General features: G+C 43.8%; 1 protein-coding gene across 7 annotated transcripts in view; it reads right to left on the reverse strand.

Moving 5' to 3' along the window:
* PWWP2A (PWWP domain containing 2A) overlaps window positions 1–8,772 on the reverse strand; it is a 47,205-nt gene extending 38,433 nt beyond the window's left edge. The window contains exon 1 of one of the 7 annotated variants that reach the window (XM_084636226.1): window positions 586–8,772. In XM_084636226.1, the coding sequence (XP_084492352.1) occupies window positions 586–1,382 (797 nt within the window). In that variant the 5' untranslated portion in view covers window positions 1,383–8,772. Of the gene's footprint in view, window positions 1–68; window positions 197–585 lie in introns of those variants that run through there. The other 6 variants (XM_084636227.1, XM_084636228.1, XM_084636231.1 and 3 more) reach the window with 6 other exon arrangements.
* Between the last annotated feature and the right edge of the window lie 6,348 nt (window positions 8,773–15,120).

Consider the following 15,120-nt stretch of genomic DNA (forward strand, 5'->3'; position numbering starts at 1 on the left):
AGGTTTGTTGGTCAGTGACCAACTTTTATCCTATTTTATTACTTAAAATGAAAGGGCCTCTCCCTTACCTTTAACCCAGTAGTAGGCCAGAAGACCAGAGACCGTGCGTGGCAGCAGCAGAGGCTACATCGCATCAGAACTGGCGGTCGGAGAAGGTGCTGTTAGGCATTGTCTCAATGCAACGAGGCTGCGGGGGCACCGTTCCTACCCATCATGGCCCGGCCTGGGGCTTAGCCTGCGATAAGGCCGGGTTCTTTAGATAGGGAGTAATTAACACGGGGCAGTTCCTCCACCCTCACACAACGAGATAGAGCTAAAGGGGGTAAATCGGCTCCAAACACCCCGCCTCCATCTCCAGGAAGGATGGTGGGCCAAGGGCTACTACTGTACAGAGCCTGAGTCCCCTACACTCCATCTCTCAACGGGGGGGGGGGGGGAGGGAGGCGGCTGACCGAGAGCTGCGGAGCCCGGGCCCGCTCTCACCCTTTGCGGAAGTCCCTGAGGGCCTTGGGGTCAGGCCCAGGGATCCCCCCGAAGTGCTGATCTCTCCCGGCAGGGAGGAGCTGTTCTCCAGCGGCATCTCACCTTTTGGAGAGGTCCATGAGGACCCCGGAGAAGAGCTTCTCCCCCAGCCGGAACGACACCACCAGCGCGTCCTCGATGATGTGGTCCAGGGTGACCCGCACCTCCGAGCCAGGCAGCAGCGGAGCCTCCGCCTCCCCCGCGGCCGGGGCCACCGGGGAGCCGGGGGCCGGGGGCTCCGGCTCTACAGCGGCAGCATCAGCAGCATCCGGCTCCTCCTCCTCCGGCCGGCACGGCTCCTCCCCGGGCTCCGGCTCCACGGGGCCCCCAGCAGCCGGCAGGCAGGGCTGCGGCTCCTCCTCGGGAAGTTCAGGGTGCCCAGCAGGCGTCGGGCAGGGCTGCGGCGCCTCCTCGGGCTCCGGGCTGGGCGGTCCTCTAGGTTCGGCCTTGGGCGAACCCAGCTCCGGTTCCTCCGGCTCCGTCCTCTCAGGTTCCGGCTCCTGGGTCCTAGCCGGGCTCCGGGCGAGCTCTACGGGCGGCGGCGGCTCCTCGGCCTCCCCCGGAGCGGACTTTCCCCCGTCGGCCTCGTCCCCATCAGGCACAGCCGACTCCACAGCCTCGCTGACAGCGGGGAGGGGGTCTGCGCCGGCCTCGCTGCCCGGGATGGGCTCCATCTCAGGCTCGGCTTCGCCGGCTCCCCCGTCACCCGGCACCGCTGCAGTCGCCGCCGCCTCCGCAGCCATGGCCGCCATTTTCTCTGCTGCTTCGCCGCCGCCTCCCTCCAGCAGCGGGATCGATAACCGCGGCCTTCTCCGCCCGCCTGGGAGGCAGAGCCCGCCCATTTTGCTCAGCATTGGCATCTCATTGGAGGCTACGCCACGATTCTAAACTCCTATTGAAGATTGGGAAAGTCCATCAAGCCGAACGAAAACTTCTCATTGGCCAGCAGAGACTTCATTCATTCAGGGGTCGGGAAGAGGAAGAAGGGGCGGAGTTTAATACCGCTAAAGATCAAAGGGGCTTACTCATGAGGCAGTTGTCCCTTCCTATTGGCGCAGGGAAGACTCTCCTCCCCCTTCAGCGCTCTGAGAGGCTGTTAATTGGTGCAGAGTTACATCCATCAAACTGAGATGGGGCGCCTTAGGCCTGGAGTTCAGTGTAAGGGGAGATTCCTGTTTGAGTGGCAGGGGAGGGAAGGGTACAGAGGTGGGAGGTTAACTCACTTGCAATGAGAGGGTAGTATCCTCATATTCAGGACTAGGAGCTTATTGGGACAGAGACTGTGTCTTCTTGTCCATACAGCACCTAGCACCTTGGTGTCCTGATTCCATCTCAGGTGTTGCTCCAGCACAAATAATATAATGATCTTACCAACTCTAGTTTCAAGGCACCCACACTGGGACGGTGAGCAGGACCCATTGCAAAAGGGACCAGAGATGGAGAGAAATGGGAAAAGAGAAGGAAAAAATATGGAAAGTCAAAAAAGGGTGACCAAATAGAAAAGAAAAAATGTCTGGAAGAAAGAAGATTTTAAGGGGAAGAGGGAGTGAACTATAACGTTTTCTAAAAGGTGAAAAATTAGACACTAAAAGAGATCAAAGAAAAAACTTGGTATCAAAGGAGAAGTGGAGAATTGGGAGAAAAGGGAGAAAAAAGCAAATAACACTTGTATATTTTACAGTTTGGCTCATATGATACTTTGAATCAACACTAGCCTTTTCTTCCTAAAAACTATGAAAATTTTGCCAGTTTTGGTCATTCCTCGCCAGATTCAAACCCTTTGGGATACTATAAATCAGCCACCATTGTATATTTTGGAAAGTTGACATGGATGAAGTAGAAGAGATAGATGGACAGTTAAAGGGCAGAAGGAGAAGATCTGTGAAAGAAAGACAGAAAGCAAGGGGACGAGCTAGACCAGAGAGATGCTAAGCATGAATACAATTTGTAGGCCTTAATCCTCCCCAATGCAATTATAGGGGATAAATTATTGGCAGAGAGTGAAATTTGTGGAAAAGAAATTACCTGAATCTCTAATGTTTTGAGGGTTTTTTTTTTAAATATATAGTTTTAATGATTTATAGTTGTCTTTTCTGAAGGATTCTAAAGTGATTTATAGCATCACTGAAATGTAGCCACCTCTCTGTTGGAAGGCAGTAATTAGGCAGGCAACTGACATAAAGCAATGACGGTGAGGGAGTAGTGAAATTTTGGCAAAGGATACTGGAGCAAATTCCTCCGCAGTTTCAAAGCCTAGTTGTATACACTGCCTTTAGTCTTTCCACACTGGGAAAATTGAGTGTCATGCAGTTATAGCAGTACCGTAATGCAAGTAATAATAATAATAATCTTTCTTATAAAACCTTATAAACCAAGAACTGGGTTTGAAGCCTCCCATCACAGCAGAAGGGGCTGGAGAGTCTGTATGTAAACAGAACCTGATCCTGCAACTGCCAATCATAATGCATATTACCACATACGTAGTCCTGTTGTAGACCCAAGGGCCAGGGGCCTGATTCACCATCCCAGTGCTATCCATCATGTGTAGTGACTTGCACAAATGCAAGGAAGGCATAAAACACCATTCTGATTTGATAATGCTTTACCCTCACTTTGCACTGGTGTAACTGACTGTACAAGCTGCAGGACAACAGTGAATTAGGTCCTAGTGCTTACAGCATCAGCCTCATATAGTTTGTAAAGGGTTTATGTGTACATACATTTCTGGAGACAGAAAATGCCTTAGAAATGTAGCTCCTGAGTTAAATGAAATTTTAAAATATAAAATAGTTGAATAGCTCAGTATTATACAATCTACCATGTTCTCAGGCAATTTACTGTTTGAAGGGATGTGTGGTTGGAAATAAAATATGTGTTTGTGAGGAGGTTAGTACTACAGAGTAGCATATTGAATTGTAGTGTTTATTCTCCATCATGCATGGATCTTTGTCAGTCTCTGTCAGGGAGAAACAGCAGTTGGACTCATGGCTGTATGATTTGTGGCTAAAAACAAAACCAAGCCGATCTGGGGGTTTTCCAGAACTATCCAACATTAATGTTAATGCCTAAACCGTCTCTAAACATTTTGTTGGGTCATATTTTTAAAGGCCTGCATACTGTTTCCTGAGGCCATCATGCTTTGAAAGAGGGGCAACCATCTAGGAGCCCCCAGGGCTGAATATGTCTGTTTCCAGTATTCTACAGAATAATGAGATTTGTCTTGCTGCTGAGTTACTAATACCTTAACTCCAAAACCTGCCCCTCTGCAATGATTTCAATTTCACTTCAGAGGTAAGATCCCAGTTTTGCATTTCAGAATTGTTCTGTATATTCTGGTATGTGTACTGGGGACAAAATAACACTGGCCCCAAAAGGTTTTCAAAGGCTATGAATGATTCAGAAATATTTTTCATTTCAGAGGGACGCAGGAGGGGACAGTAAGGAGAATTAGGTCTCTGCTCTTCCTTCCTATGTTATTGCAACTCCCCAGAATTGTGACAAGATGAGAGACTCCTAGAAAACTGAGATTCCCTTCCCCAAAATCAGGAATTTACCACCTTATTCAATTAAGCAACAGTAGCAGGGCAAGCTATTACTCCCCAGTGAAAGCAGCGCAAAAATAAGTTCCAGAAGCCTGTGATAGGAATTGTGAGAGATACCCAGGGAGTAGGGCAATGGCAAAGCTGTAGAACAGCACTTCTGCAGATGAGGACAAAACTGTCATGGGTTTTATCTCAAAACAGCATGGTTAGTGTGGATACACTGTACCATTGGTGCTTAGAACAGTGATATCCCATCAGTTCAGTTAGCCACAGTTCATTTCTGTAGTGTAACCAGGGCCTAGTAGAGCAGAATGGCAGTAATTTCTAGCCTACAAGAAGTCACCAATCAATACAAAGAGCCTACTCAGTCATTGAACTAATGGGACATTGAGATCCAGTAGCTCAGCCCAGCAGGCTCTTTGTTATGTTAAATTCAGACTTCCAAAGGATGGGAGTAACATGGAAGAATTCCTCGTCCAAAACTGCAGTGTTGCTTTCTGAAATCACCCTGCTTTGCCAGAAGTGTTGCTTATGTCATACAGCAAGCATTAAAATGCTAACATTGTCATCATTTATACCTAATAGAGTCTCCAGCAGTCCTGAGAATGAATGTAAAAGGATTTTTTACAGTTTCATTTACATTTCAAATGCCAAGTGTTTGTGAAAAGATGGAAACAAATGTCTATGCCACTCTGATCTAATGACAGCTTTCAGAGTAGCAGCCATGTTAGTCTGTATTCGCAAAAAGAAAAGGAGTACTTGTGGCACCTTACAGCTTAGCTCACGAAAGCTTATGCCCAAATAAATTTGTTAGTCTCTAAGGTGCCACAAGTACTCCTGTTCTTTTTCTGATCAATGGCAGATGCAGAAATACAGTAGCATAGGCTATCCCTGTCTTCAGAGATAGGTTATGCCAAAGGCTAGGTGGTTAGTTATTTATTATGCAAAAACTTGCTTGTTTTACTGTTTTTGTCCCCTGGGGTGCTCCCTTGACCATTATCTCCCTGTTTCATCCTGCTCTTGCATCCTGTCATAAACCTAGCCTGTAAACTCTCTCAAGCTAGGATTGTCTTTTTTTGTTACCTGTGCCTAGCACAGTGGGGCCCTGTTCTGTTCTTGGAGACGCTAGGCATTGCTATCATGCAAGTAATAATGCGTGGTGAAAATATAAGAAAGAGATTGATGAATCTGAGGGAAGGGAACTGGTTAGTTTTTGTGGGAAGAGGATCGAACTAGTGAATTTGGGAATTCCATTGCTGCAGATCCATCCACTATGTCTTACACATTGCTGAGAGTCACAATCCTGCGAAACAGGAGACATATTCATGGCCCTGCATGCTTGCATCACAGTGGATTTTCCAATTCCAAAATGACTTCCCGCTGACCATTAGCAATCTGGCCTTGCAAGTTTACACAGTGCAATCACCATTTGCTTCTTCACTGTCAGTGCAGCTCTCAGTGCAATTGAAGGCTAGGGTGAGACTTGGCACACAGATCCAGGAATGTGGCCATGTACATCCAAAAGTTCTGCAGCCACAGCTCGTCATTTCAAGCCTGCATTACAATGCAATCCCACCAGTTAGTGTTCGTTTCTCAGGCCCAGAAGCGACACTCCACCATCTGCAGGTGCTCTGTGAATGCCACCAGCTAACTTAAATTGGTTCATGCTATGTCCCACAGCAATCAGTCCTCAAAGAAACTTCCATATTCCCCGCTGATTTGGTTCTTCTTATGACTCTGCAAATTTCCTGGAGGATCGTGCTTGCAATGCTTATGACAATAACATAGAGCTGTGCAGGCTTCATGCATCTGTTACAGATGGTAGACAGTGAGGAGGGCCGTGGATTCATGGGATGTTTTACGAAGGCATTAAAATTATGGAATATAGATGACATTGTGGGATGGAGACAGTTGCATGATGGGAAGTTGACCCTTTGCTCCCAGTAATCCTTGTGTAACTTGTTTCTGCCCCACTATGCACTGCGAAAACTTCTCAAAAGACGGTGAGCTAGATGCTAGCACATTGTACACTGGGACATCTACCTGTGGGGCACTGCACCGTGCATCGATATAAGCACTCCTGGAGAGTATGTGCAGCGCTGACACAAGGAGAGAAGACTGCATGCACACAAGCGATGTACTAGTTGGGGCAGCTTTATGCCGACGTAACTTGCGTGAACCATAGTTTTCAGCGTAGACATGCCATGAGTGAGCGAACATCAGTGAAGTGTGATTGTGAGAAACAGATACCTGTGTGTGTGTGTGAGAGAGAATTGGTTGTGTGTACATGCCTAGGACTGTGAGAGTGAATGAGTTAATGGGGCGTGAATGTTTGCGTGTGCATGAGTGTGAGTTTGTGTTCAGATGTACTTGCACAGTAGCAACACTGGCATAGAAGCTTTTCATGACAATAAAGTATTACTGTATTGAACTGTGTGTGAAAAAGAAAGTCTAGGAGTGTGTGTGTGAGAGAGAGAGTGGCTGTCTGGGCGTTGTGTATATGTAGGTGCACTTAGGGCTTATCTAGACTAAGGAAATTTGTAGTGGTGTAATCACATAATTACACTGATGTAAACCACTCATGTAGTCACATTGTCCTGGGGTAAAACAGGGTGTGAACTGGTGCAACTTACCCCAGTAATATACCAGGGTAAATTGCACTGATGCAGCATATCTACACATGGCAGTGTCACTGGGAAAAACACATCAGTGCAAATAAGACCAATATAGACAGGCCTGAGGTATATGTATGGTTTTATAGGGGGTATTTATGACATGAGGTGGGGCAAATGGAGGGACTATGTGCTAGTGTCATGGCAAGGGTAGGTTAATAGATATTTTTTTCTATGGCCTTATCTAGACTAAAGCTGCATCTACACTGGGGGTTTTGCTGGCATAACTACATCGATAGGGGGTGTGCTTTTTTCACATCCTTGACTGACACAGCTATGCTTACAAAACTTGGTAGTATAGGCTTGGGCTACACTAGAAAAGTTTTGCTAGCATAGCTATACTGGTATAGTTGTACCAGCAAACCCTCCTAGTGTAGATGCAGTTTAGGATGTAAAGGTGTGATGTTGGAAAATGATAGCGACCTCTCTTAGGCTAGGTCTACACTGCGCACCTTACAGTGGCATGGCTGTGCCGCAGCACCCGTGCTGTTGTAAGGTGCACAGCGTAGTCGCTCTTTGTCACCAGGAGAGAACTGTCCCAGCAACAAAATAAAACCACCCTGAACGAGAGGCGGTAGATTCGTCGACGGGAGAGTGGCTCCCACGGACGAAGCGCTGTCCACGCTGGCGCTTTTCGTCGTCAAAACTTTTGTCATTCGGGGTTTGGTTTTTTTCACACCTGAGTGACAGAAGTTTTAATGACAGGTTTCAGAGTAACAGCCATGTTAGTCTGTATTCGCAAAAAGAAAAGGAGTACTTGTGGCACCTTAGAGACTAACCAATTTATTTGAGCATGAGCTTTCGTGAGCTACAGCTCACTTCATCGGATGCATGCCGTGGAAACTGCAGCAGACTTTATTTATACAGAGAGAATATGAAAAAATATAAAAAAAGTTTTAATGACAAAAGTGCAGTGTAGACAAAGCCTATGGCTCCCACAGCATATGTTAGCTAACCCATTCTAACCTGGGCTGATATCTTTTTTTGATAAGTCTGGAAGGCTTTCCCATTTGCAAAAAGAATGAGGAGTACTTGTGGCACCTTAGAGACTAACACGTTTATTTGGGCATAAGCTTTCGTGAGCTAAAACCCACAGCCTTTGCTAATACAGACTAACAGGGCTACCACTCTGAAACCTATTTACAAAAGGCACCTTTTAACCAATACAAAATCAGATCAGATGCCGAAGGAATTACAAATGGTTAGGTAAATTGCAAATAGCATACATGGCTAAAACTAAAGCAGAAACAGAAAATGAAGATTGGGTTTTAGTTGCATGCAGCAGAGCTAAACTGCTTCAGGCACAGTTTAGATGAGAAGGTTTGGATGAGAAGCAGTGCTCTGAAAAAGAGTTATTCGCTTTAATTTAAAATCATTGGTTTTAAACATTGTCATGATTTATTACAGAATATTGGCTGGGGTGAAAAAATAATCAGTCATTTTCCCTTGTGATCAGCAAATGATATTCCTGGTCATAGGAATGCAGAGCTCATTTTTGTTAGATTTGTGAATGATTCTTAAAGGATTTGTAAAATCCCAACATATACACACATGCCCCAGAAGTCTCTACTTGAAGCTGAAAAATTAATTATATGCTAAATTTCTTGTGAACATGCGAGAAGTTAAGGATTGGGGTTTCATCTAATGTCCTTTAGGGAACTGATTTAAATCCATTATTCACTCCATCCAAAGCTGTAACCACAGACCAGATTGATATATTGGTGCCACAAGTACTCCTCTTCTTTTTGCAGATTGATATAAAAATTTACAAATGTCAGTGAGTACCTGGGGCCAAATTCTGCTATTAAATCTATTCTGGCATGTCCCTTGCTTATTTATAAGTTAAACTGCTGAGGGTTGGAATCTGCTTCCTGTTTGATCTTGCAATCTGTGTGATTTCATCTGTCTTCTAAAATTCACGCATCTTGAGATAACCAGGCTACCCACATTAATGGAAATGAATCTCTGCATAGCAGTGCATTTAAACAAACAAACCAAAAAAATCCAGGTTACTAAAATGCCAATTTTTTTTCATTTTCTGTAGTCACATTCTTCTAATTTTGGATGCATAAGTCACAACGGACTTTTTATTTTAAAAAAACTTTATTCTTTTAATATCTTAATACAGAGGAAACTAAATCCAAGATGCACAAATATAACTTGGGTCTAAAGCAGTGGTGGGCAAGCTGCGGCCCGCAGGCCATACGTGGCCTGTCAGGGTAAGCTGCTGGCCAGCTGCCAGACTGTTTGTTTATATTTGCACGGCCACCCACAGTTCCCAGTGGCTGTGGTTCGCTGTTCCCGGCCAATGGGAGCTGCAGGAAGATTATTACCTGTTTTCAAGAAAGCCCACCATGTGGTACATACTGTATAAACATAAAAGGCATAGTCCCTGCCCCAAAGATCCTTTAATCAAATATAAATACATAAATACGTAAATATATAAATACATAAATGTCAAGTTTACCTTCTTTGTAATGTTGCGGAGTAGCAGCCGTGTTAGTCTGTATTCGCAAAAAGAAAAGGAGTACTTGTGGCACCTTAGAGACTAACCAATTTATTTGAGCATAAGCTTTCGTGAGCTACAGCTCACTTCAAGTAGCTCACGAAAGCCTATGCTCAAATAAATTGGTTAGTCTCTAAGGTGCCACTAGTACTCCTTTTCTTTTTCCGTCTTTGTAATATAACTTCATATTCTGTAGTCCCCAGATACATTAGTCCATTTTGTTGGGGAGGAAGCAGTAAAAAACCTCTACTCAGGTATGTCACCAAAACACTTGAACAAACAGAACAAAGGTTTATGGATAAAATTTTCTAACGTGCCTAAGTGACACAGAAACCTAGGTTTGATTTTCAAGTGACTTAGGCACATAGAGCATAATCTGCTAAGCACTTTTGAAAATCCCACTAGGGGCCTATCTGCATCTTTAGGCAGTTTTAGTTAAGTTAATTTTGTGTTCTGAAACAATGGGCTATTTCTGTTGCATATTCCAAGCTTTGAATAGTACAGAATTGTAGCTTTTGTGTTTTCGTTTTGGAAGGCTCCTGACCTCCACTAGCTCTATCCTGTGGGACCATCTCACTGAGTTTAAGATTTGGGGAAATTAAAATTTTGTTTTCTTTCCTTCTTCCCTCCCCCATCTCCCTGCAACTGCTTCTAAAATCTCACTCTCTTTCTGTGATCTGAAATTGGAGCAATGATAGTATGGCCTGTTTTGTTCATTGTAGACTATTCTTTGGCCAGAATCCTATAGTGTTTAGCATATATAAGGTCACATTGCACTTGCAGATCTAATATTGAGGGAATCATTTGCTCCAAGATAACAAAGGGATCTGGATTTTCCTTTAGGAATGCCAGGGCTTTGCCTATTTTGGGCTTGGATTTGGTTTTCTGTAAATTCTATCTGTGCTGTCTTTTATAAATGCTGATTTTAATTCTTTCACTGACTATTTCCTTATGTTCCTTTCCACCATATCCAGCTGCTGCTAGATCTTGGACATAAATCCATTCACAATCATTTATTTTTGTCAGTATTTTCAGGAGGACATTTTTGTATGAAATCCATCTGTTTTGGCAGAGTAATTCTGAAAGTTCTTGGATGAAGCTTTCTAGGTTGAGCAAGGAAGAGAAAAGCAAAATGGCTGCTGTAATGAGCATTCCAGTGCTAGAGTTTTAAGTCCAAAGAAACCCTTTGGACCTACTTGTCCTTGGCTTTGGGCATGACTTCTTATTCTGGGACCCAGCTGTGGCTGTGACCCACAAAGTTGCTGCAAAGCATCCATCCTTAATCTAATGAAGGTTATATCAGGCTTTTTTCCCTTGTGTTTACTCGGGAACTAACTAGGAACATTTCTTTCTTCATGGTTGCTAGACTCCAGTTCACTCCCTCCTCCCAATTGACTTCTTATGGTGTTACATCTTTGAGACTGTACTGATGATTAGTTACTTAAGAACTGTCTGGCTACATGTGTTTCTAAAGTCTCTGAGCCTTTACTCCTGTAATTTTAAATTAGGGATAAAACTGTGTCTTGTGTTGAGGTAGAAACTTGTCATTTCCTATTTACATTTCTTTGTTTTAAAATTTATGGTACAGCATATGGCTAGCAGCAGTTACTGCTTGGGCTGTGGTCTTGCCAAGTTAAGCAGGATTGGGCCTTATCTGTATTTGAATGGAAGATCTCTAAGGGGAAGAGCCAAGGTGTTGCACTGGATGATTTAATGACACTCTTCCCTCGGAGTCAGTATTACATGAATGCATTGTATTAGGGCTCGTCTATACGAGGAAATGGATTGGAATAGTTATTGCAGATTATAGCTATTTCAATCAATTTCCCCACATAAACAAGCCCTTAGTAAGCACTGTGCTGTTGGAGGTGATGTAAAACAAAGGCTTTAAAGATCTTTCACAAGAATAGGCATGTTTAACCCTGATGTTCTTTTGGGGTAAATGTATTCTGCCTACCTACATTTTCCCTGTAGTTCAGCTAAATACTATAGTCCAGATACTGAACTGCAGTTGAGCTGTACTCAGCAGCACAGGTCAGGAATGGGACAAAGATGGATTTTAGTCTGTCTGCAAGATTAGTCCTGGGGGGAGGCTACACTGGCTGTCCATGGTTCTAAGGAGCCATTCTGGCAACTGGGAATCACTAGGGCTTGAGGACCACCTGACTAAGCTCCCTTTTACCTCGCCCCACCCCTGCATCAGGAACTGAGAGGGAGTTGGCGTTGGAACCACTACAATACTTCTGCGCCACCCAGAGATTCCCCTACACATGTGTCAGGATCTGCCAGTTTTAATGTTGCTTTATGCTGCCGGAGCACTGTTAAACAACCTACTAGGAGCAGAGGATCTAGCCCTTTATTCTTCCTCTGCTTAACTGCTGTGTAGTGTTACTCTGCACTGTTGAATAACTTCTGTGTTCCATTCAAGACACATCTGCATTTCATATATTGTGTAATTTGTATAAAACACTGGTATTCTTTGGGGTGAAAGGTGCTATGATATAGCTGTGGTGCTAATGACAGCTACAGTAAAGGTTGCCTGAAGATGTACTCTCTAAGCTCCAATTTTGAGTTTCTCATAACTTTGTGAAACTTCCATCTGTTGGACAGAAGGTCTCCAGGCCTGGTGTGTCTGCCTGAAGAGAAAGTAAAGAGAACAAGAAAGATGTATTGTTAAGTGCTCAAAAGTCAGGCCATATGCAGCCTGAAGTCTGCCCCCAGTAGGTATGCAAAATAAATATACAGCTTTAGTTAAATGGTCACATTCTATATTTCAAGTAATACAACATATCAGACAATTCTTTCTGCAGCCTTTTGTATCCTGTAAAAAACTTGCCTCATTCATTGTGAATACTGTATGGCAAAGGCTCAGTATGCACTGCATATCTTGTATGTAAATCATTGTCATAATCTCTTTTGTTTGACATATATACTGTACTAGAAAATGCTATGTGTGTATCATAAGGCTGTAGGAAAATGTGTGATATTATTGTATTTGAAAAATAGTATGTTATCAGGTATTTAAAGAGTATCAAAATGCACACATGCAGAGGGAAAGAGTTCTGATTGTACATGCAACCTTAACTTTGGCACTGTCTGAGTGCTTAATCTTGTGGCTTTAATGTTCTCTTATTAACTTAGCTTTTTAATGAATGGAATAAATATAATAATTACAACTTGGAATACATTATCTTGCTCCATTAATTTCATATTTTTCTTAATTACCTTAATTGTTTAAGAACACAATATGTGAGAGAACACCTTGTTTGTAGAGAATAATGCAATAAATAGCTGTCAGGTATATTATATCACTAGAGTATATTTATTTTGCGTTCCAAAGACATTATTAGAATCCAAGAAACCGTAATATTTATGCATGATCTTGCATTTTCTTGTAGGAGATATATTGTCTCCAAAGAATTACTGAGGATGTGTGGATATACCGAGTCTTTGATTTCTTGTAGTTCTTGAAAATTGCTTTTTACATTTCTCTCTAAAAACATACTAAGCCTGATTTTCAGGTGTGCTGAACAACCACAACTCCAGTTTAAGTAAAAGGGAGCTGCAAGTGCTCACGGAGCACCTCTGTAAATCAGGCTCATAACGTGCTGGCCCTCAACTGTTTTCTGGCAGGAGAAATAGCACTGAATGTCTTGCTAACTAAAAACACCATTATCCAAATGATAATCACTGTTTGGCTGAAACACTAGACTCCCAAAAGCCAGCATTAAACCTTGTTACGTGACCGAAAATCCTGCATAAGGTAATATTAATCTTATTTACAACATCTGACAGTTATTGTAGCTATTGTTTAGAGAGCTTGGTGAAATAATTTGGTATATGATCAGCTGTTCCCAACATAAATTACTCATCAGATAATGCTATTCACAGTTACTAAAATAGTCGATGCTGCTGCAGGTAAATAAATGAATAGGAAGCTCGCTGTGTGAATTGTCACCCTCATCTATGTTTGTAATGGTGGGCTTACCAAAAATCAGACATTCAGTAAGCTCTTGTGCCAGGTATAGACCTTTAGGAAAATTCACAAGTATGCAAGTGGTTCCTCAGAAGGGCAGTATAGGTCCTTTTGGGTTTAGTACTTTTGAACTATAATATTTTGTACTGGTGTTTGTAATGTGCTGGGTGGGGGGCAGTTCTGGTGGCTCATGTGAGCACCTTGAAAAATATTCGGGATCATCAAATTGAAAAGAAGGTCTGATAATTTCCTTGCACTAGAAGTGCCCATCCCTTCTCTGGACTTTGCTAATACATCTCAGTGGGCTTGTAAAACTACTCCTGGAAAGCATTTTTTAAAAAAAACTTTGGAACAGACCAGGCTTCACCAAATGGCGGGTACTATTAAAACATTTCCCAGGGAGGGATAGACTCATGCCACCCCTACAACTGCTTCATCCCCACACACTGCATCAAATGGTTGTGCAAACTGGACTCTGTTTTATAATCAATATACTATTTAAATGTTTCAGGAGCTATACATAAATGTTCCCATCAAAGTGCTGCCTACTGTTTGTTTGGCAAGTGGCATTGCCTCCTTCCTTGGCTCAAGTTAAAAGAAAGCATTTTTGTTTATGAGATAGCAAATGAATAGATCCCTATTCCCTCACCTTTCCTTTCTGTAAGCACATGCATCCTTGGTACACAGCTAGGGGACATTTTTGTGGGAGCTCTTTCTTAAAACATTGGGATCACAACATAAACATATGGATCACTTTTCAAGCAATATTAAAACAAACATATATGAGTGAAACCTCATTACATTACTGTGGGATAATATTCCTTTAACAGTGTCTTTATTTGGAGTTCTGGGTGCTCAGCACTGTTGAAGATGAAGCTTCAAGTTGGTCACTGAAAATTTTTGGCACCCAAAATTCTGGCCACTTTGAAAATCTGGGGCTAGTGACTTGCTCAAAGTCTTACAGCAAATTGTTGACAGAGTTGTAAACAACATCCAGTACTTCTGAGTCCGGGGACCAGCTTCTCAGCTGGTGTCAATCAGAGTAGCTCTATGAAAGTTAATTGAGCTATGTGGATTTACACCAGGGGAGCAACTGAGCCCCAGTTCCTTTCTCAGACCACTATCTTTAATTCCCTTATTTCTGTACCTGTACCTGTACCTCATTATTGCAGGGTGAGCACCTGCTCCAGCCCTGAAGAAGTTGGAAAAGTCCTCTAGAGGGCTGGGGCTGGGGAAGGGAGTAAAACCCTGGCTGATTGGGGAAAGTGGCAGCAGCTGGGGGCCATGCCCCAATCAGGGCCCAGCTGGCTCTATAAAGGCTTTGAGCCAGCAGCTCCAGGAGAGTTTCCCTCTGCCTGTAGAGGGAGAAGGGCCTGGCTGTAAAGTGCTGAGTAGGACACCCAGATTGGAGCAGGGCTGAGGAAGGGCCAGAGGAGCTAGGAGCTCTGTCCTGGAAAGCCCCAGGCTGCAGGTCTGGGAAGGCCTATTAGGTATGGGGGCTGCAGAGGCAGCAGGTCCAAACCCCCTTACCTGTGATGAGTGGCTTATACTACAGTCTGCCCTAGGGAATGGGGGCTAGTTGGTGACTGGCAGTAGCCTAAGACTGCGGTGAGGTGAGGTGGGGATAGAGGGTGGTGGTTCCCCTGGGAGGGGGAGACCCAGAACTGTAGGGGTACTGCCAGAGGGCAGCACCCAAGACAAGGGCACTGGGGTCTGGGAGAGACATGGGGGGCCAGGGGCACTGAGACACCAGCCTCAAGGAGGTGCTCTGGAGGCTGGATGCTAATTCCCTGATGATGACCAGCAGGCGGTGCTGCTGAGTGAGTTGGCGCCCTGTGACCCACATTAATAGCTGTTATTGATCTAGTCTAGCGTTTTGTTCTGTCTTGTTCCTTTTGTCAT

The sequence above is a fragment of the Lepidochelys olivacea genome (genome assembly GCF_965140295.1).
Source record: "Lepidochelys olivacea isolate rLepOli2 genome assembly, chromosome: 8".
NCBI classification, from domain to species: Eukaryota; Metazoa; Chordata; order Testudines; family Cheloniidae; genus Lepidochelys; species Lepidochelys olivacea.